The sequence below is a fragment of the Salvelinus namaycush genome, chromosome 37, assembly GCF_016432855.1.
Source record: "Salvelinus namaycush isolate Seneca chromosome 37, SaNama_1.0, whole genome shotgun sequence".
NCBI classification, from domain to species: domain Eukaryota; kingdom Metazoa; phylum Chordata; class Actinopteri; order Salmoniformes; family Salmonidae; genus Salvelinus; species Salvelinus namaycush.
This window is the reverse complement of record NC_052343.1, coordinates 5,509,915-5,537,021: the sequence shown is the minus strand read 5'-3', so window position 1 is coordinate 5,537,021 and position 27,107 is coordinate 5,509,915. Positions and strand designations below refer to the sequence as shown.

The 27,107-nt window shown below is 45.2% G+C and overlaps 1 protein-coding gene across 1 annotated transcript in view; it reads right to left on the bottom strand.

Moving 5' to 3' along the window:
- Positions 1-27,107, bottom strand: part of LOC120031579 (plectin-like) — a 227,186-nt gene that overhangs the window by 11,105 nt on the left and 188,974 nt on the right. The window contains exons 34-57 of the mRNA XM_038977388.1: positions 26,204-26,315; positions 21,973-22,001; positions 17,104-17,169; positions 14,521-15,178; positions 14,138-14,194; positions 13,788-13,958; positions 11,311-11,477; positions 10,920-11,079; positions 10,688-10,772; positions 9,997-10,241; positions 9,661-9,780; positions 9,300-9,407; positions 8,966-9,184; positions 8,158-8,361; positions 7,352-7,583; positions 6,781-7,007; positions 6,431-6,553; positions 6,229-6,330; positions 5,602-5,703; positions 5,267-5,431; positions 4,848-5,003; positions 4,506-4,703; positions 4,017-4,145; positions 145-435 (exon numbers count right to left, since the gene is read on the bottom strand). Coding sequence (XP_038833316.1) covers positions 145-435; positions 4,017-4,145; positions 4,506-4,703; positions 4,848-5,003; positions 5,267-5,431; positions 5,602-5,703; positions 6,229-6,330; positions 6,431-6,553; positions 6,781-7,007; positions 7,352-7,583; positions 8,158-8,361; positions 8,966-9,184; positions 9,300-9,407; positions 9,661-9,780; positions 9,997-10,241; positions 10,688-10,772; positions 10,920-11,079; positions 11,311-11,477; positions 13,788-13,958; positions 14,138-14,194; positions 14,521-15,178; positions 17,104-17,169; positions 21,973-22,001; positions 26,204-26,315 — 4,126 coding nt within the window. The remainder of the gene's footprint in view (positions 1-144; positions 436-4,016; positions 4,146-4,505; positions 4,704-4,847; positions 5,004-5,266; positions 5,432-5,601; positions 5,704-6,228; positions 6,331-6,430; positions 6,554-6,780; positions 7,008-7,351; positions 7,584-8,157; positions 8,362-8,965; positions 9,185-9,299; positions 9,408-9,660; positions 9,781-9,996; positions 10,242-10,687; positions 10,773-10,919; positions 11,080-11,310; positions 11,478-13,787; positions 13,959-14,137; positions 14,195-14,520; positions 15,179-17,103; positions 17,170-21,972; positions 22,002-26,203; positions 26,316-27,107) is intronic.

Genomic DNA, 27,107 nt, shown 5'->3' with positions numbered 1-27,107 from the left:
AATTGTTTGCCATAGTGCTTTAATCCTAAACAGTTGACACTATTTACCAAGACTGAGTTTCTGCACGGAGGCAGAGTGAGTTTGGTTTCTGTTATGTTTCTTGGTAACTCGTGGGAGGAGTCCATTTCAATCATATTAACATGCCCTTTGATCCAGCCACGGCTCACGTCGACGAGGAAGGAACTGCACAGACGATCCCTGTGTGTGAAAGAGAATGGCTGCCAGTTTGTCTATCTTGGAGGGGCACCTCTCTTGTCCCGTGTGCTGTGACATCTTCAGGAACCCCGTGGTCCTCAAATGCAGCCACAGCTTCTGTGAGGAGTGTCTGCGGAAATCCTGGAAGGATATGGAGAATCCGCTGTGTCCTGCATGCAGGGCCGAGTGTTCATCTGAGGAGCAGAGTTTAAGCCTCGCCTTAAAGAGCCTCTGTGATTCCTTACGGAAGGGGGGTGAAAAGGTCGGATCTGATAACTGCCGGCTGCATGGAGAGAAACTTAAAATCTTCTGTTTCGACGATAAACAGCCCATCTGTGTTGTCTGCTACACATCAAAAAAACATAAAGGTCATGACTGTTATCCCATTGAGGAGGCTGTGCCGGATTTGAAGGTGAGACCATTTTGTAAACTTTTTGTTTACTTTGCTTTCATTTAACTGCCAATGTATCTCCCTCAGTGACGAAATAAATTTCTTAATCGGCGTTATTTTCTGAGTTGAGTGGACTTTGAGTTTGCCTGTGGAAGGCAATGACAAAAGACATTGCACAAACGCACTTTCATCTTTGAAGTTGACGAGGAGAGCTCAGCACCAGAGAGGAAACCACTATCTACTCTCTTTGGCAACACGATTTCCCAACGCGCCGTCCGTTGGTCTTGTCCTGGACCCGTACTCAAAAAGCGTCTCAGAGTAGGTGCCTGGCTCCCAAGTGGATGGGCCTATGCCCTCCCAGGCCCACCCATGGCTGTGCCCCTGCCCAATCATGTGAAATCCATAGATTAGGGCCTAATTCATTTACTTCAATTAACTAATTTCCTTATATGAACTGTAACTCTTGTTGAAATTGTTGCATGTTGTGTTTATATATTTGTTCCGTTTAAATTATACACTGGATAGGTGCGATAAAATAGTAGTATGGCGACCTTTCAGTTACTGGCCCAAGGGGTAATACCCTCCCCTATAGGTTCAGGTTTGCGGCCGGAGGCCGCACCTTTGGGGGGGAGGGTACTGTCACGCCCTGACCTTAGAGATCCTTGTTATTCTCTATGTTTGGTTAGGTCAGGGTGTGATTTGGGTGGGCATTCTATGTTCTCTATTTCATTGTGTTTGGCCGAGTGTGGTTCCCAATCAGAGGCAGCTGTCTTTCATTGTCTCTGATTGGGGATCATACTTAGGCAGCCCTTTTTCCCTCCTTCAGTGTGGGATCTTGTCTTTGTTTGAGTGCATGTAGTTTGCACGACGAAGCTTTTCGTTCGTTGTATTGTTTATTGTTTTTTCTTGGTGGAACATTTTAAAGCATGTACGCCTACCACGCTGCACCTTGGTCTCCTTCCGACGACAAACGTTACACATATACTGTTCCCCGAGGGGTTCAGTCCTTAACACCACCTTCCCAAATATTTATCCCACTATCCCTTATTCTGCATCTGTCTGAATAAAGTACAAAACCCTTTTTTTTTTAAAGTTGTTTTTAAACATATGGAGAGCCCAGCAGGAGGTTAGAGGACTTCGGATTATTCAACACAAACAAATCAAGGCAACCAACCAGCTACAATATGATTGTTACATTTGAGCTGATATGCCCAAATGTTGAGCAAACTAAAAACGATATTGCAGCTGATTGCCTAGATTTTTTTAAAGCTGAATCAACACATATTTGTTTTACAGTGTGACAGTTGTGTATTAAAAAATAAGAAGATGTGTTGATAAGTATCACTTCCAATCTAGAGTGAAATCCAGGTTGTGGTTTCCACTTTGAAGAACAAACTAGCAAACAAGAACACAGCCAAGATGCGTCATCAAAGCTGGGAAGAGCACATAAAGGTAGCTATCGTAATATAATTTAAGCAACATACAAATTGGAGTGAGCACTTGAGCAATGTTGAAAAGTGAGTTGAACATGTTCTATTGTAGGGCCAGGCCCAATGTGCAGAGGAGCAGATAAGGAGGGAGTTTAAGAAACTCCAGCAGTTCCTAGAAGAGGAAGAGACGGCCAGGATCGCTACCCTGAGAGAGGAAGAACAGCAGAAATCTGAAGTGATGCGAGAAAGGGCTGAGGCATTGGCCAGAGAGATCACAACCCTTTCAGAGACAATTGTAGTTGTCGATAAGGAAATGGAAGTGGACAATATCACATTCCTCAAGGTAAGGGGTCTGTCAAAATGTTTCAAAACATGAAACTATTTCTCTCACAGTTACCTGATATCAAAAGTGACGTTTGTCCTCGTTCTTTTTTATAGAACTACAAGGCCATACTTAACAGGTAAATCAATAAAAAAAAGATCTAAATATCTATATTTCTTTTCCATATCACTGACGCCATCCCTTTTTTTTTTTACCATAGAGCCGATTGCACATTCCCAGATACTGCAGATACTGAGGTAGTATCAGGAGCACTGATTGACATGGCCAAACATGTAGGATCTCTCAAGTTCAAAGTTTGGGAGAAGATGCTTGAGTTCGTTGACTACAGTGAGTGCACCCCCCCCCCCCCCCCCCAAAAGAAATGTGTTTCTCTACTGTGTCTCCCACCAATACAGTTCAATATTAATATACAACATCTCTGCACATTCGATATTAATATACAACATCTCTGCACACATCCCTATAGCTCCTGTGATCATGGATCCGAACACAATGTCCACTAAGTTCACCCTCTCTGATGACCTCACCACTATGACATACTGTGACGAGAGGCAGAGTCTCCCAGACAACCCCGAAAGGTTTCTTAACGTAGGAGTGTTGGGTTCTGAAGGGTACAGCAAAGGCACCCATTACTGGGACGTGGAGGTCGGAGATAATGATAACTGGATCTTAGGGGTAGCCAAAGAGTCCATTCCACGCAAGACGCAAGTCAAAATGGAGCCTCAGAGTGGATTATGGATCATCAAATACATCAGTGGGAAATACAAAGCAGGTATACAATCGTACGTCCAGATCAAGGTAGATGAGAGCCCACGAGTGATCCGAGTACAACTGGACTGTAACAAAGGGGAGGTGAAATTCTTTGACCTCACCAAGAACACTACCCTGTGCATCTTCAAAGACAACTTCTTCACTGAAAAGATGTTCCCATACTTTAACAGCGGAAGTGTGATTTGCCCACTACGCCTTTTAGGAAAGGCAAAAACTAGCTAAATTGCCAGGGTCAAGTGAGGACAGTGAGTGCAGGGTCAAGTGAGGACAAAATGTACTAACATATGAAATGATGTAATGACATTATGTGCTGACTAGCTGGAGGGTTGTGAAGATAGTTTAATGACTCAAACTCCGTGTAATTAACAGTGAAACGTGCCTTTGATAATAAGACGCACTGCCATCTCAGAAGTAACGAACAAGTGTTTTAAGCAGTTGATACAGTATATAAAAACATGTCGTGTCAGTAATACAAATAAATAATATATGTCATTTTCAATCGTTCCTTCCTAGTCATTCAATTCACACTTGAATTTACACATGCAAGGGAAAACGTTTTAATTAAAGAGATCGACTACTAGACGGGGGTTATCCAGCTATATAGATATCACTGTTGCTCGATGCCACACTGTAAATGTGCATACTCAACGAGTAGGTTACTCTGAGCTGAGGCAAAACCTTGTAAAAAATCATACAATTACAATACACATTGGGTTTTAATGAGATACAGTTGGATGGGGAAAGTGTTCTCATCCTATATTATTATGAATCTCTGAACTTGGAGATCATTTTTTCCCATCAAGGCACAGGACCGTTTCAGTGGGTAGTTACTAGATAGGTTACTGCAGCGGGGTACAGTTGGTGTGAGGTGTTGGGTTGGCCTCACCAGATGTGCGTTGAGCCTCTCGCTGGCAGAGTCAGGCATCCCCCACACTGTCTTACTGGAGGACAGCCTCAGGTCTGTGTTCTCCAACCACTGAAGAAGGTCCTGGATCTCCATGGTAACATCTTGGACCTAGGGTAGAAAACAAAGAAAGATAAATACATTTCTGACAGCCACATTTATAATAATTAATCAATCACTAATCTGTTACGACTGCAATATTTCTTATTTGACTAAGTCTGATTCAGACACTGACCCCTAGAGGGCATCACAGAGCAGATGATCCTTCAGTACTGTGGACTAATGACTAATGACTAATGACTAATGATACCGCAATGTTGGGAGAAACCTAATAAGTAGCTAGACCTAAGACTTAAGTAATAAGTCTGGCATCTCTTTGCGATAGTGAATGAGAAAGAGAGATGGAGGGATCATGAAAAATAACCTTTAACTTGCCTCTTGGTCTATTCCCCCTTCCCAATCTCTCCTCACCTGACTGAGGTTGTTCTCCAGCTGTAGCTGTCTGCGCTCTGTCTCACAGCGGACAAACTCCCAGCGTTCGTTCAGCTGCTCCAGCCGCGGGTGCAGACCGTGAGGGCTATCCCCAGTCCCCACCTCCAACAGGCCCCGCCCCGCCTGGTTCAAAGACTCCACCGTACGCACGTGGGACATGACGTCATTACGCAGCACCTAGAGTGGGGAGAACATAGTACATGCATATCCAATATATCCAATAGTATCATCCTTCCTCAAACACACACACACCCATAGGTGTCAGAAGCATTAAAATGGCATTGATCCCAAAAATTGTGTTGATTCATTTAAGTCACGGACCTTGTGTTTGACCAGCTCTATCTCGCATGCCTGCAGGTCGATGCTGATTGGCCGACTGCACTGGAGGAGGTCGGCTGTGTGGGAGAGCCAGGTGTGCAGCTCATCCAGAGTGTTCTGGAACTGACCCAGACCCAGCAGGGCACACTCCAGCTGATGCTGCAACCACAAGTAGTGAAAAACACATGAACGCATTGTCCGACCGCTTCAATAACATAACCCTAGCCATTAGAAAAAATACTGAACAGGCGTCGGTTTCCTGAACACAGGCTGAGCCTTATCCTAGACTAAAAAAACATCCTCAATGGAATTTCTCCATGGAAAGTGCTTCTTAATCCAGGACTCGGGTTAATCCGTGTCTGGGAAACCAGTCCCAGCCAATTGAATTCCACATATTGATGAGTGATTGAGTGTAGTCTGACCTGTCTGCTGACGGTCTCTGCCTCCAGGCTGTCCCAGCGCTGTCTGAAGTCACACAGGGGAGAGACAGATCCGGGACGCTCCGAGCCTGGAGACAGCCTGCACACGAAGCGGTGGCTCAGGCTCTCCATCTCGATCTTCTTCTGGTATAGCTCCCGTTTAAACTCCTGAGGAGAAAAGGGGCACAGGTTTCATATACTTTACAGAGCTGGCAACGTGGAAAGACCTGTCCGATTCAGCAAGATACTCAAAGGCTTCGTGACAATTATGACAATTATTGAGTTTAGAAAAGAGTGAGAGCTCTTCAGTATGTTCTGTCTGTGTAGAGTAGACTCACCTTGAGATCACACAGCTGCTCTTTGACTGACTCCAGGTCAGTTCCTACCAAGAACTTCTCTGTGGATCTCAGCTCTGCTGACTTGAGCCACTCGAAAAGCCCCTGTGGAAAAACAAGAAACGGATTATTTTTGATATGATTAAAAACATCATCCATTCATATACGCACAAGTTTGTGTCCCAAGAGACTATGAATAGTTGCTATGTATTTTGAAGTGGTGAAATAACTTCCATATTGAACAATGAAACATTGCGATCCTGCTGACTTGTACAAGTGGCGACACCGAGGCTGGCTTCCCAGACCTCGGGTATAGACTGTGTCTCTCACAGTTAACACCATCAACACCATTTGTTTCCCACTGGCAGGGAAGTGCACAGTCTGTCAGTCACTCATCACCAACATTACAGGGAGCTAGAGTCTGGTTTCTGCCATTGCAATTGACATGAAAGACTAGTGGAGGTCTTTGTTGGCAAAGGGGGAGTTAAGAGGAGAAGCGGCAGCCAAGCAAAGCTATGTGACAATACGGATATGTTAGTGACCAGCTCCCACACACAGACACGCACAAACACATTCACGAATGCACTACACATGCATGCACGCACACGCACACATACTGTACACACGCACCTGTATGGTGTCCTGGTAATGTAGAGCCATCTGTAAAGATTCCTCCAGCTTTTTGTGACACTCACTCCAGAGTTTACTCAGGTTGTTCCATGTGCAGTAGAGCTATGGATTCAGTGATGAAGTTGTTTAGAAACACATTGGGAAATGATTGCCTTACAGAAAATGAATATTAAAATGAATGTTACCTCCCCTTACTCCTCACCTCATCTAGGCTCTTGGTGACGTCAGGTTTGTCTGTATCCCCACATGCTGACATCAGGTCCATTCCCAGAATGCCAAGCGTGTCCAGCTCCCCCTGTAGACTGTCAATGTCCTTCCTGAGTGTCTGTAAGGCGATATAGTCAGGGGTGCGAGACCCCACAATGGGATCGGTAAGAAGGGAGATAAATAGAAGCAAGCAGCATAAAGTACATTAGTTGAAATAGATCGTGTTGGATCGTCTTAGTACCTGACAGAGGACGAAACAAACACCTGACAGAGATGAAAAAAACACGTTCACTGGAAATCTTAAGCAGCTAAGATCAAACCAACAGCTCCACCGGCCGCAGTTACCTGCATGGTCTCCAGGCTCTGGCGGATGGTCTCTGAGTCTGTCCTACTGGCGTTCAGGTCCAGGACAGCCTGTTGGGCATCGTTCAGGCCGGCCGACACATCACTAACATCGCTCCAGAACTTGAGGGCCAGGTCCAGCAGGTTGAGCAGCCAGCCATCTCTCTCCTGAGCCTGCCTCTGAGCCTCCTCCCACAGCTGGGTCAGGCTGGACACCTGCTCCTGGATCGCTAGGGAGAACACGGAGCACAGTCAATATAATACATTGCGTTTTAGTCGTTTAGCAGACACTCATACACATGTCAACCACATATCACAATCATTGCAAGTCACAGTGACATCTCTGTGTTTTCTCTCAAATTACGTTCTCTACGGTGTTTCAAGATAAATTCATGACACACAAGCAGGCAAGCAAAACACCTGCTATGTATTCTCCCTCTCCAGATGTCTGCTGCTAAACAGAAAAGCTCCAAATTGATTGAAACAACTCACACAAAAGAAAGTTACACACCCTTTACACTCCCAACCGTTTAAGGCAAAGGACCAACATTTTGGCACTTGGTGATGAGCGTACCTGTACCGATGGAGGCGTCCCACGCTGCCAGCGTGTTGGCCAGGAGCTCGTCAGCCTGGGTCCGGACACTCCCCAGCCCCAGCTCCAGCTTGGAGAGCTCAGCCAGGTTGTGCTTGTTGTCCTGTAGCTGCTCCTGGATGCGCGGGGTATGGCCCTGAAGAGAGACTGGAGACTGCATGTGGCCAAGCAGACGGTCCAGACTCTCTCTAATCAGCGTCATCCTCTCATTCAACTACAGAGACAAGACACCGTTGTGTCACTGTGCGTATGTGACGGTCAAGCGTTTACACGTGGATAGTCTATTCTCACAGTACGCAGTGTCTGGCGAGACTGCTATGTGTTCTGTATTTAAGTATACATGTACCATGTGTGTGTCTTCATGTGTGTGTCTTCATGTGTGTGTCTTTACGCACGTGTGTGTGTGTGTGTGTGTGTGTGCGTGTGTGTGTGTTTGTGTTGCACGTGTGTCTTTTTTCTTCTTTTTTTTTCTTTTTTTTAAACGTTAACCCTTATTTTACCAGGTAAGTTGACTGAGAACACATTCTCACTTACAGCAACGACCTGGGGAATAGTTACAGGGGGAGAGGAGGGGGGATGAATGAGCCAATTGGAAGCTGGGGAGGATTAGATGGCCATGATGGTATGAGGGCCAGATTGGGAATTTAGCCAGGACACCGGGGTTAACATCCCTACTCTTAAGATAAGTGTCATGGGATCTTTTTGTGACCACAGAGAGTCCGAAAGACAGTCTCCATGCAGGCTTGCGTGCCCGTGTGTTCATGCAGCAGTGCGTGCATAACTGTCACCTGTGTGTATCTTGGCAGGGACTCTTCCAGCAGATTGGCAGCCTCTCTGACCCTGTCCCTGATGGCCCTGTGCTGCTCCTCAGCCTCCGCGGCGCTATGACAGAACTCCTCCCCCTGGGCGGGGCTAAGCTCTGACAGACGCTTCCCCAGCGAGCACAGCCGTGCTATCAGAGGTCTATGCTCTGCTATGGACTCCCTTAGGCCCTAGGTGAGAAACGGTTAGGGGTCATAGAAATAGATCCCTAGAGACACAGAGCTGGGTTGTATTCATTAGGGCACACAGTAGTAAAAAGTAGTAAAAAAAAAAGTAGTAAAAAGTTTTAAAACTGAAAACTAAAAGGACAGTTTCTTATTGGACAAATTCAGGTAATTCCTCCATGTTTTCTTCTGTTTGATACCTAATGAATATGACCCAGATAACTTTTGGGGCATGGTATAGGCATTGTAGAGTGCACTTAAATGGCTATGTTTGAAAAACGAGGAGTCTCAATTCTATCTCTGAGAACTGATGAAGAGGAAAGGTAAAACGGGTCACCTTGTCTCACTTTCCATTAACTACCGAGGAGAATAGAGATGTCTTTATGTACCTGTGGGAATGTTCAATGTTATCCTTTCAGGAAGTAGATTAAAGTACACTAATGAACGGAGCCAAAAAATCTACAAAGGAAGAACAGTAGAACAGCACATTTGAGCAGAAAACGGAGGGGGAGCTATGAAGTCTAAAAGGGCATCATTGTTGAACAGGGAGAAAAAAGATGACAAAAAAAGAATTGTCACTCCACTCAAAGGCAGGTCTCTGCTACAGTACCTGTAAGAGGTCCTGTTGTTCTCGGAATGCCTTGTAGCTAATGGTGCTCAGGGAGAGCTGGCCAATGAGTGCTTGGGTTTCCTGTAGCCATGGTGACACCTCAGCAAAGCCCTCAGTGAACTGGACCAAGAGGGACTGGGCATGCTCCAGCTGCAGGACCACGTGGGAGTTGGTGGCTGACGTGGTGTTGCATTGTTCCTGTAAGGCATCCAACGGGGTCTGGGGAGATTGGATGACAACAGCTTTAACGTGACCCGTATGCTAGTAGCTTGTCTCATTTGTTTCAATGTTTTATATTCAGATGATATCATGGGTAAGATGTTACAGTATGTACCTGCAGATCCCGTATTTCCCCTTCCTCGCCGTATGTCTGCAAGATTTCAGAGATCTTCACCATCTTCTCAATGTTGAACTGGTGTTGCAGAATCTCCACCGCAAGGATCTTCGTGTACACAACACACAAAAGCATGGCATATTTTACCATCTAAAATTAAGGTAATGTAAAATACTGTGCAAACACACAAGCCTTTGCAAACCAATAAATATTTTCAAACATCATCCGACCTCTATACAAATCTACATAGCTGGTTGTAGAACAAAGCATGGCATATGTAGAGGTGGATGAACGGGCTTGTATAGGGTGGCCCTAAGGGACAAAGTAGCTTTTAAAATGTAGTTCCAATGGGTCTCTTCACCTTCTGTTCATAGAGTTGGGCAGAGATAAGCTCAGGCTCCAGAGTAATGGCTTTAAGTTGCTCCAGGCCCAGGGCAGTGTCTCTGAACCAGGCCATCTCCTTCACCACAGCCTGCTCCAACTGACAATAAATAACACACACATACAGACATGTTAACAAAAGTACACATTGCTGTCTAGTTGAAGTGTGTGCAGAATTCCTATCATCCTTATCAGAAGACTATCAAATTGACTAAATGCACAGGACCCAATGAGTAGTCGTGACTGGTGAGTAAGCAGTCCATCAACCTCATATCAGTTATGTACACAGGCAACATTGCTAATCCCCGCTTCTTACCCTCTGTCTCTCTGCAGCACAGAGCACCGTGTCTCCACCCCCAGTCTGCCCCCCAGCAGGCCCCAGCAGTTCCCTCTCGATGCGGCCCAGCCACAGGTGGAGGTCTTCCTGGCTGGAGGTGCAGCGGCTGGATGCCTCCAGGGCCTGCTCCAGTCTCTGCAGCACGTCACCACTGGTCAGGCTCAACACCGAGCAGCGTATCCTCAGGCTGTCCACACGCTCCTGCACCTGCTGGGCTTCCTCTTCTGTGGGGACCACACCAACAGAAAGACGTGTAGGATTAGCATTTTGCTACACTTAGCATGTGGATAATCTTAGCATGTTGGTACCCTTAGCATGTTGGTACTCTTAGCATGTTGGTACTCTTAGCATGTTGGTACTCTTAGCATGTTGGTACTCTTAGTTATTACTATTAGTATGTAGCATGGGAGAGAACAGGCTCGTGGTAATGACCGGAGCGGAAATGGTGGAATGGTATCAAATACATCAACCACGTGGTTTCCAGGTGTTTGATGCCATTCCATTTGCTCAATTCCGGCCATTATTACGAGCCGTTCTCCCCTCAGCAGCCTCCTGTGGCATGTCGCTTCTCATGTTGTTTCTCTATGTAAGTCATCTGTTGATGGATTTTGTGTATCGGTAAGGGTTAACATTTACAAACGCATTGATTTTGCAACAGTCATTTATGTACCTGAAATCTTCTCCTTGAGGTCATGACCGCTCTGTTGAATTTTCACCAAGTCAGCGTTTTTCGCCTTGATCTCTTCCACCACAGCCTGAGGGGTAATTCCAAAAATATGTCAGCCATTTTGTGTCAGACGATTTCTCAGCCCACCAGCCTCCACTGGTATATAAACATGCAGTATATGGCACAGGGTATAGGCCTGCATACAGGAGAAACGTATACATAGATGATGTCCTACCTTGGCTTCCTCCGTAGCCTCGGGGAGGTGTAGCATTTCCCTCTCAGCATTGCGTAGCTTGGCCAGATCCTGCTCCACAGAGATGAGCCATTGCTGCAGGCTGCCCACCCTCTCCTGGAAGAGCTTGGAGCTGGGCAGGATGAGCTCCAGATTGCCCCGCCTGTCAACACCAATACACAACACCCATTACATTACAGCTCAGCCCACGCTGCCAACAGCATGATAGCATAGCATAGCATAACATAGCAAAGCGAAGCAAAATAAAACATAACATAACATGACATAGCATAGCATAATGCCTTTAAGTTGCTCCAGGCCCAGGGCAGTGTCTCTGAACCAGGCCATTTCCTCACCCACATGAAGGGAGAGCACCACAGTTCAATGAGCTGACCTGTTCACCGCATCTACCAGTAAGGCCTCCCATTTGTGTCTGAGCATGGAGAGCTGGACCCTGGCCTGCTCCACCTCCTCCCCTGGGAAAGCCTCGGCCACATGAGGGCCCTCCAGCATCATGGTCTCCATACTGTGCCTCCGGTCCTCTAGGAGACGCTGCAGGAGCTGTGAGATGATAATGGATACTCAGCCATTGCCTTATTGTTGTTATGACCAGGAGTTTAACCTGACCACAGTACCTGACCAGGGAAAACGCCAAGTCTTACTCATTGTCTTTCTGATGGTGAGACTCAAAGATATTTTCTCAGTGATAAAAAAGTCAAAACCTGTGATAAGTCGGGGATGGGGTACTTTAGAACATCCAGTGTAATCTTACAAATGCTTGAAAATAGGCTACAACTATTGAGAAGTGAAGTGTAAAGCCAGAGAATATCTCAAATGGACGTATTAGGAGTGAGGACAAACCCAGCTCATACGACTCAGGTCTTAGCTGCAGAGAGTCATTGCTACTTGCTAGCCCTGAGAATTTACATTTGGGTATACAGTATGTGCCTTTTCTTGTCTCTCCTGCAGTGAAAGCCCCATCTCAAGTGTCAGGCCTGCATTGTGAGGAGCCAGGCAGGTTTCACCTCACCCACTGTACTCACAATGGGCGCTGGTTCACACTGAAAGGTGAATGGCTTTAAAAAAAAAAAAAATCCCAGGAATTGTAAGAGTGAACCTTCAATATTCAGCCCTGATTACAAGGGATTTAATATAATAAAGGGAGCATTTGACTATTTCCATGATCTCAGTGCCATTTTCCATAGATAAAGTGTCCTCATGCGATTGATCAAACATTATAGCTACTTAGCCGTGGGTGCTGTGTGAAAGTTTAGATATTTTGTGTACCATGTTGTAAATTACAGTACCAGTCAAATGTTTGGACCCAACTACTCATTCAAGGGATTTTCTTTATTTTTTACTATTTTCTACTTCGTAGAATAAAAACGATGAAGTAACACATATGGGATCATGTAGTAGAGAAAAAAAGTGTTAAACAAATCAAAATATATTTTAGATTCTTTCCACCCCTTTGCCTTGACGACAGCTTTGCACACTCTTGGCATTCTCTCAACCTGCTTCATGAGGAAGGCTTTTCCAACAGTCTTGAAGGAGTTCCCACATATGCTGAGCACTTGTTGGCTGCTTTTCCTTCACTCTGCGGTCCAACTCATCCCAAACCATCTCAATTGGGTTGAGGTCAGGTGATTGTGGAGGCCAGGTCATCTGATGCAGCACTCCATTACTCTACTTCTTGGTCAAATAGCCCTTACACAGCCTGGAGGTGTGTTGGGTCAGTGTCCTGTTGAAAAACAAATCATAGTCCCACTAAGCGCAAACCAGATGTGATGGCGTATCGCTGTAGAATGCTGTGGTAGCCATGCTGGTTAAGTGTGCCTTGAATTCTAAATAAATCACTGACAGTGTCACCAGCAATGCACCCCCACACCATCACACTTCCTCCTTCATGCTTCACGGTGGGAACCACACACGCGGAAATCATCCGTTCACCTACTCTGCGTCTCACAAAGACACAGCGGTTGGAACAGAAAATATCAAATTTGGACTCACCAGACCAAAGGACAGATTTCCACTGATCTAATGTCCATTGCTCGTGTTTCTTGGCCCAAGCAAGTCTCTTAATAGTATTGGTGTCCTTTAGTCGTGGTTTCTTTTCATCAATTCAACCATGAAGGCCTGATTCACACAGTCTCCTCTGAACAGTTGATGTTGACATGTGTCTGTTACTTGAACTCTGTGAAGTATTCATTTGGGCTGCAATCTGAGGTGCAGTTAACTCTAATGAACTTATCCTCTGCAGCATAGGTAACTCTGAGTCTTCCTTTCCTGTGGCGGTCCTCATGAGAGCCAATTTCATCATAGCGCTTTATGCTTTTTGCGACTGCGCTTGAAGAAACTTTCAAAGTTCTTGACATTTTCCGGATTGACGGACCTTCATGTCTTAAAGTAATGATGGACTGTCATTTGTCTTTGCTTATTTGAGCTGTTCTTGCCATAATATGGACAAAGTCTTTTAGCAAATAGGGCTATCTTCTGTATATCACCCCTACCTTGTCACAATACAACTGATTGGCTCAAACGCATTAAGAAGGAAAGAAATTCCACAAATGAACTTTTAACAAGGCACACATGTTAATTGAAATGCATTCCAGGTGACTACCTCATGAAGCTGGTTGAGAGAATGCCAAGAGTGTGCAAAGCTGTCATCAATGCAAAGGGTGGCTACTTTGAAGAATCTCAAATACAAAATATGTTTTGATTTGTTTAAAACTATTTTGGTTACTACATGATTCCATATGTGTTATTTCATAGTTTTAATGTCTTCACTATTATTCTACAATGTAGAAAATAGTAAAAATCAAGAAACCCTTGAATGAGTAGGCGTGTCCAAACGTTTGACTGGTACTGTACCTTCTGCTCTTGCAGCTGTGCTTTCACCACTTTGACCTCTGAAGATGGAGGCTTCTGATTGGCTGTCAGCTCCTCTATCTCACAGACCCAGGTCAACAGTGCTTCCAGGGATTGATGGAACTTTTCAGAATCTGCAAAATCGTCTCTCAGAGTCAAGGCGGATCTCGTTCCCTGGGGGAAAAAAGAGAGCGTGACACAGCATTAACACTGTTTATAGTAACTCAACCATATGAAACCGTGGGCACCATTCTGTAATATCAGTGTTACCTTCATACTGTGCAGAGGCGATTGAGATAATGCTAAATAGTAAATCACATAAAAAAAACAGAGCAATGCACTGGATATCTTACCCTCCAACGGTCCGAGTTGGAATCTTGGTCTGAACTAGAATGTCCATCGCTTTGCAGCTGGGATAGAAATATAAAAGTCAACACAACAGCCGACTTCATTGCTCAATCTACTTTTCTGAAAAAGAGCACTGTCCTAACAAAAGTATAACACATTCTGTAGCACATGCTGCTGAAGAGATGTTAAGGAAATTGCAGAGCGGTAAAAGATGAAAAGCTGAAGTTCAGACGTTCAATGAAAGAATGGAATGAAAAGAGGGGGGGAAAGGAAAGTCACATCCTAGTCTACTGTAGTGAATAATAATAGACACTTTAGAGAGGCTGTTGGCTGTTGAAGTTATATTGACCTCAGCGAGTTCCTCAGCTGCTCCAGTCAGAACCCTAACAGTCCTGGTGACTATGGCGTCTCCGCCCTTCTCTCCAGACGGGTACTCCGTCACCTCCACAATCTCTGTCACGACTGTCTCTGTCACTTCCGTCACCTCCGTGACCTCGCGGGAGGCCAAGGTCTTCCAGGACCAGGGGCTGCCCTCTCTGGAGTCTCTCCTCTGGAGGCTTCCTTCTCTGGAGTCTCTCCTCTGGAAGCTGGCCCTCCTCTCCGCTGAGCCCGGGACTGAGCCGGGCTGGGCTAGAGGGGATCTCCCATAGGGGATCTCTTGGACCACGGCCTTCCTGGTCAGGGTGCTGTTACTGGAAGTCTTGATGGGGGAGGGGGTGCCGCGCAAGGCATTGTCCAGAGTACTGGTGGTGGTGACCGTCGGGGTGGGGGAGGGGTTGGTCCTGAGGGGTTTGTCCGAGGGAGGGGTGTCACCGTGAGACACCTCGTCCTCCACCTCACCCTCCTTCGTCCTGTCTGTCACCCTCTCCTCCTCCTCCCTCTCTCTGACCACCTCCTCCCGCCTGGCCTCCCCGTGGTGCGTCAGGGGCGGAGCTTGCCATTCGCGACGCCGCTGGTAGCACTCCTTCAGGAAGTCCTCGTCGGACCTCACCTGCTTGGACTTCTGGCCCAGGCAGCTGGGCCGACTGATCAGATTACCCATAATCCTTCAGCCCAGGGGATAGTGAGGTAATAGGCGAGAGTGGGCCCCTCTGCCATGCATGCAGGAGATCCTTCAGATGCCTAGAGTGAGACAAGGGGGCTTGGGGTGAGCATCCAGCTGAACTGTAAAATCATTCCTCGTTGACCCCCCAAAACAGTTTGATTTATATTGCATGTTTTGTTGATCTCTGATGTTATTGCACCAACTTTGGATAATGGTAAATATCATATTATTTGCAATGTGCACGACTTGTGAAAGCAATCACTAACTAAAATATGGTGAAAACTACTACAACTGCAGAAACATATCCATGAGAGGTTAACTACCTAGTCACTCCATCTCTAACCACCACAGCCCATTTGTTGAGAGAGAGTAGTACAGTAAAATCAACTGAAGCACAGCAGAGCCAGGGACTCCTGGCTGGCTTACTGTGCATTCAAACCTGGTTCTTTGTCATCCTAGGACCACATGCACTGATCTGGGCTCTCTTGGTCTTGGTTGGCCTGCACCAGCTAAGACATATACTCACTCACTCACTCACTCACTCACTCACTCACTCACTCACTCACTCACTCACTCACTCACTCACTCACTCACTCACTCACTCACTCACTCACTCACTCACTCACTCACTCACTCACTCACTCACTCACTCACTCACTCACTCACTCACTCTCACTCTCTCTCTCTCTCTCTCTCTCTCTCTCTCTCTCTCTCTCTCTCTCTCTCTCTCTCTCTCTCTCTCTCTCTCTCTCTCTCTCTCTCTCTCTCTATATATATATATATATATATATATATATATATATATAGATATGGCCCTGGGGAAACTATTTAGCCCATGATCAAATATGACAGGCATAAAAACGCCCCCTAATTTTTTGTGTGCTGAGGAGCGGGTGGAGGAAGTAGGGGTGGCTGGGGGGGAGAGTGATGCATAGTCGGGACACCGTTCCGCTTTCTGATCTGCTTGTGATGACCTGACATAACTGCAGAGACACTGGGCTCACAAAGCATTGTGAACAGGTTGTACTGTACAGAATTGTGAATGGTAATAGCAGCAAGATTGCTGCTGTGACTGATCCCTGACAAATCACAACATTTTGGACTGTAAGCCACAGTACAGTCCACCATTTTGAAGTATTAAACATCTTTGCATGGCTTACAATGCATCCTTTTCCAAGAGTTCATTGGCTAATTCCAACATAACTGCCATGAGTTTGATCCACGACTAGGGACTGTTTCAGGCTGTCTGTTACTTCTCCACAGTATGGTCATTGTTATGACAGAGGGTTCAAAGATGAGTGTAATTATCCTGGCCTATAGGGGCTGATGTGGGCCCATCAGGGGCTACCAGGGAGGGGCTCTGCTATACTCAGCTGCGACTGCTTCCTCTGAGATCAGAGTGGATTAGTGCCTGTGGATCGACAACAGGTCATTCCAGGTCACGGCTGGTCGCAACTGGTCTCGGCTGGTCGGGTCAGATAAATTAGGGAAGTTGGCTCCAAAAAACCTGCCAAGAGGGTTTTCTGTTTTCTGGCTCGCTGAACCAGAAGACACCAAATTTTACAGTGCCGTCTTTGCTGGCTGTATCCGCTCTTTGTTCTTTGGTTACAATGAATATTCAGTACTCACAGGTTAGGAGCTCGAAACAATTAGCTGCATGACTAGATTCGGCTGTTCTCTTTGGTGGAGATGAAACAGCTTGTTCGGCTTGTAGCAGAACACAACCTCCTTGTGCCTCTGTCAGCAATTACATGTCATACTGTAATTCTATTCTATTCATAATTCATAATTCTATTCAGTTCATTCTGTTTCACAGCCATGATCCCCATTAAAAACCAGGATGTATCTGTCTTCTATTATATAATAAGGGTGTAGCTGAACTGAACATTTCGAATTAGACCTCTCTATGTGCATTTTAGTAATTACAGTCGTACTATGCACATGTCTGCAACGCAGATGACGTAGGCCATTGCATGGATCCCAGGGGGAATTCTGTAAATACACAGGATCAGAGAGGAGAGTGGCTCACAGACAAAGCCCCAGCCCAAGATCAATGATTACCCGGTTAGCCTTAATCACATCCTCGTATTCTCCAGAGGAGAGTGTCTGCGGCCAGGCAGCTGTGTCCATGTTCAGTAGGTTAACAAACCAAGGCAAAGGGTGAGGGCGTGCCATGTCTGACTGGCTATTGCACCTGATGTGCTCCCAAGTGACGTCCCTACAGACCCTGGTTCGATTCTAGGCTGTATCACAACCGGCCGTGATTGGAAGTCCCATAGGGCAGCACACATTTGGCCCAGCGTCATCCGGGTTTGGCCGGGGTAGGCCGTCATTGTAAATAAGAATTTGTTCTTAACTGACTTGCCTAGTTAAATAAAAAGTGTAGCCTGGAATTCAAACTGATACGTTCTGTTTGCCCATTGTTTCACTTCAAAATAGCAGACAATGGAAACAGAGCATATCAGGTTGGATCCCAGGCTACCTGAGTGTGCTCTCATAAACTACTACATACATACACTATGAGACATACTGTATGTAGCGTGATGATGCTGTGTGTCATCCTACTGACACATTTACTACATTAACAGTGAGATGCCATCTGAAAACAAACACTGAGGATGCTAATTACCGCATCAATCTGATCAAATAAAATCGAATTGTGTTTGTCACATGCTTCGTAAACAACAGGTGTAGACTAACAGTGAAATGCTTACTTACGGCCCTTCCCAACAACGCAGAGAGAGCAATTATAACACAAGGAATAAACACACAATGAGTAACGCTAACTTTGCTATATACACGGAGTACCAGTACCGAGTCGATTTGCAGGGGTACAAGGTAATTGAGGTAGACATGTACATATAGGTATGAGTGAAGTGACTAAGCAACAGGATAGATAGTAAACAGTAGCAGTAGCGTATGTGAAGTGTCAAAAGTTAGTGTAAAAAGTGTCAATACAGATAGTCCGGGTAGCTATTTGGTATTATAGCGACCAAACTATCAGTTATGTATTTCAACTCTACTGTATGAGGTAATTGGGTCATTCTAAGAGCCCATATTCAAGGTCCATCAAAATCTCAAATAAAATCATTCTACAACAGGCTAACCAATGGTTCAATTATACTGTTTTGACATATTTTATTTAGACCATGTTGCTATATTATACGAATGTGCACAGTAGCTAGTTCTGCGCTAAAGCTGAAGCCAGGCAACCATTTCACTGAACCCATATCTCAGATGACCCGGCCCATTCCACCACTTCACCTCTCTAGAAATGACCCTTGATTTAGACTCTTTGCTCTTTGTGTGCTCTCAAGATCTGTCCCTGCAAGACCATTTCCCGATGAATCAAATGTAGAGTCACAATAAAGGGCTACTCTGCAATATATGGAACATGCAATGAGACCTGAAAGGGCAGTAAAATGTCTGATGCTATTAATCTCAATCATTACAAATTGAAATCTATGTATCCTATCACTGATGGACACTAGACAGTTTGAATGTGTGTGAGTTTCTTTTTTCGGTGAGTGTCTGTGAGAAACACCGTCCCCACCCACACCCACACCAACACCAACATACACTCACACACAAAAGAGAATCTGGTGTTTTGGCACCATTGTTCCAGCGTGTATCCAAACCAAAAAAACGCATCCAATGACGGGCAAACCAGACCATTGATTCCATTAACCACAGAATAATAATCATGAATTACAATCTCAGAGCCGCACAAAGACAGCCCAGTCCCAATTCACGGAGGGTCTCTATGTGGTAATCAAGATAGCGGTCTTCTAATTAAAGCTGACAGCTGTGCGTTCACCCGTGAGACTTCTTATCACAGATATCAAAAAAGGTTTGTTCAAGACTGAAACAGAACAACAAACGATTGTATCAAACTGTTTTGTTGATTTAAACACCTCACATTACATCTAGGAAATAATATTAAATATCTAATACATTAAGCCCAAGATGCAAATTGGCTATGGTAAGACTATATGTGACGGTTGCATCCAATGGTGAAGTTGTTTGATATTTTGGTGGATTGCATTAAAAACAGCACATGCTGGTTCTAGCACCACAATGCCATTGTTATCATTCCGCTCCTGACAAAATGTAGCAACGGACCATCGAATTTCCCCAATTTCACATATCAATCTCACTACTTTCTTCCTGAATCAAATCTGTAAATTAGAATATTCTACCTTGCGCGTTATTACTGCACATTACCATTATCATGAAGACATTATACTTACAACCGTATGAAACAATCAAAAATACATATTTCCTATTTTTGTGGAGTAAAAATAAAAACATACTTCTAGGTTCACTGTTCAGACTCAGAACTGTCCCTTTGGGCCAATGTGGACCAGTGAACCAATGGTCATAGCCACTTTGCATCATCACATGCTCTTCCAAGCTACAATCACAGAAGAGTAAACTCCTACTGAACTTTTCCTATAAGCCAATCCAGGCCTGGTGGCAGTTTTGGCGGTTTGAGATTTAGGTGACGCACACTTACCCTGGAGCAGAGACGAGCACAACGGCTAGAGCAAAGGAATTCAGCTCGTCCTCAGTCACCATTCAAAAAGGAGAGAAAAAAAAATCCTGCCTTGTTTGAGCATCCTTTGAATGGCCTCCCTCCCTTCCCAAGAAGCCTCCTCACGCACATACACTCACAACTCACTCAGACATCCTCACATCAAACCACACTCTCTAAACAAAAACACACAAGGGAGATAACCCATGCTTTCCGTTGCCCACAGCCACAGGCAAACAATGTCCTCCTCTCCCCTCTCACAGCACCCCCTCCTCCCTTCCCACCGGCTCCGCTCCTCTCCCTCTCTCCTTTGTTGTTGGAGCTCCGATAGAGGAATTCCTTCCTTGTTCACGCCACCAATAGGACGATGGCGCACCCGGATCAAGACAATGTAGTTCCAACGGCTCAACTAGATTCCCCCCCCCCCCCCCCCTTGATAACCCCTCCTTTAGAAGGTTTTATTTGGGCTCTGAAACTCCATGCTGCTTGTGGTGAAGAAAAGAGAGAGTGAGAGGAAAAAAGCCTTCTAAAGAGCTCCGGGTCGCCCTCCTGGAAACATTCACATGCCTCCAGCCCCTTCTCCCTGCCTCCAGCCCCTTCTCCCTGCCTCCAGCCCCTTCTCTCTGCCTCTAGCTCACACGGCGCCGGCAGGGGCACGCAGCACAAGGCCACAAAAGGAGGGACCATCACCCACCCACAGCCATTCCCCCATCTCCATTCAGTCAGTGCAGTAGCCTTCACAGCAGCAACAAAGACAGCAAATTACTGTAAAACATCTCTGATGACTTTTTTTCAACTCACTTCCAGACCCATACAACTCCTATGAAAAACAAAGAAGATAAATGAAGATGAAATTGAGAAAATTGGATGTTGGCAAAATAGACCTTTCGGACTCCTGGGAAAGCTATGACGGAACCCTGTGGATGTCATTTATCAAATTACATTTGCATCAAACTAAATCTCAACTATACAATAGCATCTACATGTGATTTGTCTTTTTACATCAACACTATGTAACCTAATTGTTTTATTTCCTATTCTATCTATTACAGGGAGACTAAGACTAGGGAAACCAACACCCCAGTTGAATGAAACCAGCTAATCACACACTCATGTGATCACCTGGAGATGATGTGTGTAGCGATCTCCCCTGGGATAAGAGCTGGGATTACTACTAGCTGTGAGTAAGTGGACAGGTGCAGGGCAGCAGGTGCACTGGAAGCCCTGGAGGACAGGTGCCTTTTAGGTCACTCCCTTCAAAGAGGTGTTTATTCCCCGAAGCCCTGAACAACCTAATTTAACATCTTTCTCTGTCTGTCTCTCTCTCTCTCTCCTTATCTTTCTCTCTCCCTCCTCCAATATTCTCCCTCTCTCTCTCACACACACACACGCTCTCGGTCTCTCTCTCACGTACACACGCAAGCCCCCTCCCTCTTCCATAATCTACAGTCTTTCCAAATCAAATCAAACTTTATTTGCCACATGCGCCGAATAAAACAAGTGTAGACTTTACCGTGAAATGCTTACTTACAAGCCCTTAACCAACAGCGCAATTCAAGAAGAAGAAATTATTTACCAAGTAGGTAATAATAAAAAGTAATAATAAAAAGTAACACAATAAGAATAACAATATTCTCGAACAATATTCGAGGCTATATACAGGGGGCGCCGGTACCGAGTCAGTGTGCGGGGGTACAGGCTAGTTGTGGTAATCTGTATATGAAGGTGGGGGCGAAGTGACATTGGAGTCAATGTCTCTAGAATGATTAGTCAGAGGAGAAAGTGCATGGCAGATGGAAGAGGGGGCGAAATATTGACTCTTTCTGTGCAAAGACAGAAGGGGACACAAAATCACATGTCCCTCCGTTTTCACTGTGCCAAGATTAGCTGATCACCAATACACCATCTTTCTGTAGTGTAAACGTAACAAGTTTTACACTGATGACAAGATATTGTCATACCGGCATTGCATGTCTTCATGCGAGATTCAACCTTGCTTAGGCTTATTTTCCCAGGAGTGAATGTTTGTTTATGACAGTGTTACTTGCCACTTTGAGGGACAAAGGGACAATGAGGGACAAGGAGTAACTGGTAAAGAGGTGATAGCATGAATCACAAAGGAGACTGAAAATACCCTGGCTGCGAAGGAAAAGTGAATTCAATAGCGTGACCCCCACGGGGTCAAGTTATTTAACCCTGTGACTACTCCATCCCTGTGTGTCCTAAATTATACTAGCCTCACATATTACGACCTCCCATACTTTACCTTCTCCGTCCCAGAGATCTGAACCTGAAAGGCAACGACAGAAATGCACGGACATCTGCAACTGACAGTTCAGAGAGATTGATACTCTAGGCAGACAAGATCAAGCTTTCGAAATAGTAGCAATACTCCAGATAAGGGTTTGGTTGGTCCCATAAGAGAGCAGCAGTGTCTTCAGCTGTTTAACAAAGAGCAAGTGAGCCGGCCCTCCTCCTTCTCCCTGAGTGGGTCTGGCATGGGTGAGACCCCGGTATGCCAGGGCCACTGTTCTAAACCCACAACAGCTGATTCTGGTTTTTAGCTAGCTCCAAATCCTCTTAGAAGTAATTGAATCGTTTCACCAAACCCGCTGTCCCTTTCCATTTCACACCATGGCCTTAACCACACGTAAACCCTGTTCCAAAAGACTGGCTGGTGTACAGTAGTTGAAGAAGCACTGGATCAATGGGGCTACGAAGCAACACACTATTAACAGGCTGGGCAGCCAGGCAGTTGATCATTTCCCAGTTTCTCTACCATTAACCTCCCATCTGCCCCCTATGCTGTATGTAAGACTGGGAAGTGTAGGTTCTGATATGGGGAGATGGGATATAGGGGCCTAAATGAACACAATTCCAAATTGGTTGCAAATGGGGCCAAATTTGATCACAGACCCCATGTGCCAGAAGACCTGAGAGCACTAAAGTAGATTAATCCTGCTGGCTGCATGGCATGTCCCCCCTTCCCCTCCACAACCTTCCTTCTCTTCCCTCTCTGCTCTGCCTTCAAATTAAACAAGACCTCAGTGGATCCTCTATGGCTCCAGTAGCCTATGTGGTAATTAGCACTTTGGCAGCCACACCCACCCCTCACATGGGGAGCCCTCTTCATGAGGAAATGAAAAAGGGGTCCCTTTGATGGGTCAAAACTAAAGCACCATGCAACACCATTACACACACACTCACATGCACTCACACATATGCACGTGCGCACACACACACACACACACACACACACACACACACACACACACACACACACACACACACACACACACACACACACACACACACACACAGTTGTTTAACACTAAAGGGGTTGCTTCCCAGAAATGTGTGGGTTTGGGTGAAAAGGAGTTAGGGGCTTCCCTGGGGTGCCTGGATACTGGAAATCTTAGTCACAGGGTGGAGGGATTCAACAACAAAACCAACGACCCAACCCCCTTATGTGATTGGTCTGTTCACAGGAAGATTAGATTGAAAGCTTCCACAACAAGTAAAGAGTCAGAACATAAAAGAAGCCGCTACATTGTCAATAACCTTTTAGTATTCCTATGCAAAGGTTGATGACAACAAATGTTGAAGAAACACAAAAACACAATTAATCCCAGGACCAGAAAGAAGTGGATAACCACAATTCAAAACATTATGAACACACACACGCACGCACGCATAGACACAACGACACACACAATCCCTCCCCTCCCTATCTTTACCACTTGGTGATTCACAGCAATCAACACCAACGCATCTTCCCAAGTCATTATCTGCCGTCATCAGAGAGGGGCTACTGTTTGCCCACTGCCATCAAGCCAGAGGAGAGGAGAATAGGCTGCTATCTCTCACCCCTCTTCCTGGTCTGTTTACAGGTTATGTATGCAGGGCTTATTTGAGATGCAGACTTTGCAGCGGGCCAAGTGAAATTAGAGACCTTTAGAGACAGAGGGACACAGACACTCTTTATCCAGCAGTCCCTCAATAGCGGGGGGACGGAACAAACTTTTGGCCTTAATTCGTTTCTCTGAATGGAGAGATTGCTTTTCTGACTTTTGACGCAATACAGCACTTCTTACACAACGCAAACGCTTCAAGTCATTTTCACAAGGTGGAACGTTCCGCGTAAACTTCTAGGCCTACTTTTTTTTTTTTTTTTACGAATCAAATGTCTGCTTCACAGCCGTTTATGAATCACCTTAACTTGGTTTATGGAGGCTGTTAGGTTGTATGGAGAAACAAGGCGATGTTCAACAGTCACGGAATGGAATAAAATGTCCCGAAGTGGAGTGAAACAGTGAAGTACTATCTGATGCTGTCGTTCTAAAGTCAAATGTTTCTTTTCCTATTGCAAAACATTTTTGCCACAGTATGTTTTAAAGAACATGACCCACTGTCAGAGCATGTGTTAAGGAGCAGGTGTGTCTCTCTCCTGTGTATTGTTGGCATGTTGGGGGACGTTGTGTTGTGTCTCAATTATACAGTTAGCCTAGCGAACTAACGAGTTCCCACAGACCAGACTGACAACAGCAGTGGAGCAGACTAGCAGCATTAACATGACAAAGGCTTATGGAGGGGTGCACTGTGACAAAGGCACAGTACTGAATAAAGACTACCTGCATTTAAACCCATACTCACTGGGAGAGGCACAGGAGCCCCCACACCCTCGGCTCACCACTGAACATAGCAGTCTACCTTATAGCTCATAAAAAATCTTAAACACTGACTCCTTTAAGTTGAGTCGTACATGTGTCATACACACATTTCGGAGTCACACACACACACACACAACAAAGCGTGATGATGCCATCATAATGAACAAATATTTAGCAATTCAATATTAGAGAAAAAACAATTGGCTTTGGCTTGATGGATAAGTTCACCCGAAGGTCATGTGTCAAAACCTGATTATAAGATTAAACAATTCAGTTGTTACACCAGTTAGCGTTATAATCAATGAATCAATCAAACAAACAATTAGGACAATGGAACTTTTAGTAACACTAAATGTACCAAAACCTATCAATCACAATAAGGTCCTCCTTTCCCTCTGAGGTAACACAGTACTCACAACCACAAAGAAGACAAAAAGGCTAAATGAATGCAGAGAGTAGTGACGTGATGCTGAAACACCACAGTATGGCGATTGATTCAATCAGTGTCCGTGTTGTAAAGCGCCTTGGTGTGCTCTTCCGTCGGGTCATATTGATGCTTTAAATCTGTGGATTAGGCTAGCTATCGGAGTCGAGGCCCTTGTTCATTATCCCAAGTCTAAAAGAACACTGTCACTGTTGGTGATATAAAATATCACCCTTCAAGACACACTAATTATTGTGCAACGCTCAGATGTCGTTGTCCGCCACTAACAGATAAAAAAGACTAATGGCCGGGGGTACACACAACAAATGCCTTTTTGGCCAGACCACAGCACTCGGTAAGATCCTGTTTTCTCTTTTCTTTTTTTCTCTCCGTCCTCATCCTCCCATCTGAGTCTAATGTCCTTTCAGTCTGTTCGCTCATGGGTGCAGTGGGCCTCCACTGGTGAGCGTCTCTCCAGCCTCCCTGTCCCAGCACAGCACAAAAGAGCTTGCCTGCCTGCCCCTCTCCCCAAAGGAAACTCACTGCAGGACACGGAGGAGCTAAGACCACCACCTCGATCTCCGCTTGAGTCCGTCTGGCTCTAGATTCTTCTCTCTCACTGATTCCCTTGCTCTTTTTCCTTCTGTCTGAAGTCATTCGTGTAATCTGACTCTTGCTCTCTTGTTTGTACAGTTTTTCTCTTGTTCTCTGTTTAGCGGTATCATGCCAGCCCCCTGGGTGAGAGAGCATTTATTTCTCTGGGGCTTAGGGCATATTATTCCATAGTGATGCTCAGCCCAGCGCCATGGGGACAGTGTATTACACAATAGGGGCCAGCCTCAATTCACTGTTTTTGTTTGAAATCTTCTTTGGATTTCTCCCAGCCCACACAATTACCGTTAGACCAACAAGTTGCATCATGGGGGATGGGTATTGTCCAGTCCTATAGCATCCTGTGAATGGATAATATATCAACATTGTTCACTCATTCTTCTCCTTGACTTAATATCCAGCCGCCTCTCCATCAGTGTATTTTACTCTGTGTTATTGGATGCACAGCAACAAAGGATAGAGGACGATGTCTGTCTTTAATGGTTCCGTGGATATCCATTGATGATGATGGCAATAGGTTGATAGCCTCTTTCAGCAGATCCCACGACAAGGATGTTGCTTTACTAAATATGCCAAGGCCCTGTTCATTCTACTGCTAAGTGCGTAAGTGCGTAATGTACACTAAACCTCAGAGAATAATTTTATTCGGAGGGAAAAGACTGATGTTAGCAATGTTGACATAAAATGTCTTATTCATATATATAAAACAAATGACATTCAAGCTGTAGGTTAAATAGGTGAACGAGAGAAAGGTAAGGAACCTAGCAACTCAACAACCCAACTGACCGTATGGTCCAGAGGAGGTAGCCTCATCTCCATGCTCTTCAGCCAGTGTCGCAGGGCTCGGATTTGACCTCTGAACTCCCCCTGCCATTGGCTCCACTCCTCTGACTCCCTCCTGGAAGCATACAAGCCCACAAAGCTTGTGTCAATGTCACTATTCATCTCATACAGTTGAAGTCGGAAGATTACATACACTTAGGTTGGACTCATTAAAACTTGTTTTTCAACCACTCCACAAATTTCTTGTTAACAAACTAGTTTGGCAAGTTGGTTAGGACATCTACTTTGTGCATGACACAAGTAATTTTTCCAACAATTGTTTACAGACAGATTATTTCACTTATAACTCACTGTATCATAATTCCAGTGGGTCAGAAGTTTACATACACTAAGTTGACTGTGCCTTTAAACAGCTTGGAAAATTCCAGAAAATTATGTCATGACTTTAGAAGCATCTGATAGGCTAATTGACATCATTTGAGTCAATTGGAGGTGTACCTGTGGATGTATTTCAAGGCCTACCTTCAAACTCAGTGCCTCTTTGCTTGACATCATGGGAAAATGAAAAGAAATCAGCCAAGACCTCAGAAAAAAAATTGTAGACCTCGACAAGTCTGGTTTATCCTTGGGAGCAATTTCCAAACGCCTGAAGGTACCACGTTCATCTGTACAAACAATAGCACGCAAGTATAAACACCATGGGACCACACAGCCGTCATACCGCTCAGGAAGGAGACGCGTTCTGTCTACTTGAGATGAATGTACTTTGGTGCGAAAAGTGCAAATCAATCCCAGAACAACAGTGCACTGGTACACTTCACAAAATAAATGGCATCATGAGGTAGGACAGTTATGTGGATATATTGAGGCAACATCTCAAGACATCAGTCAGGAAGGTAAAGCTTGG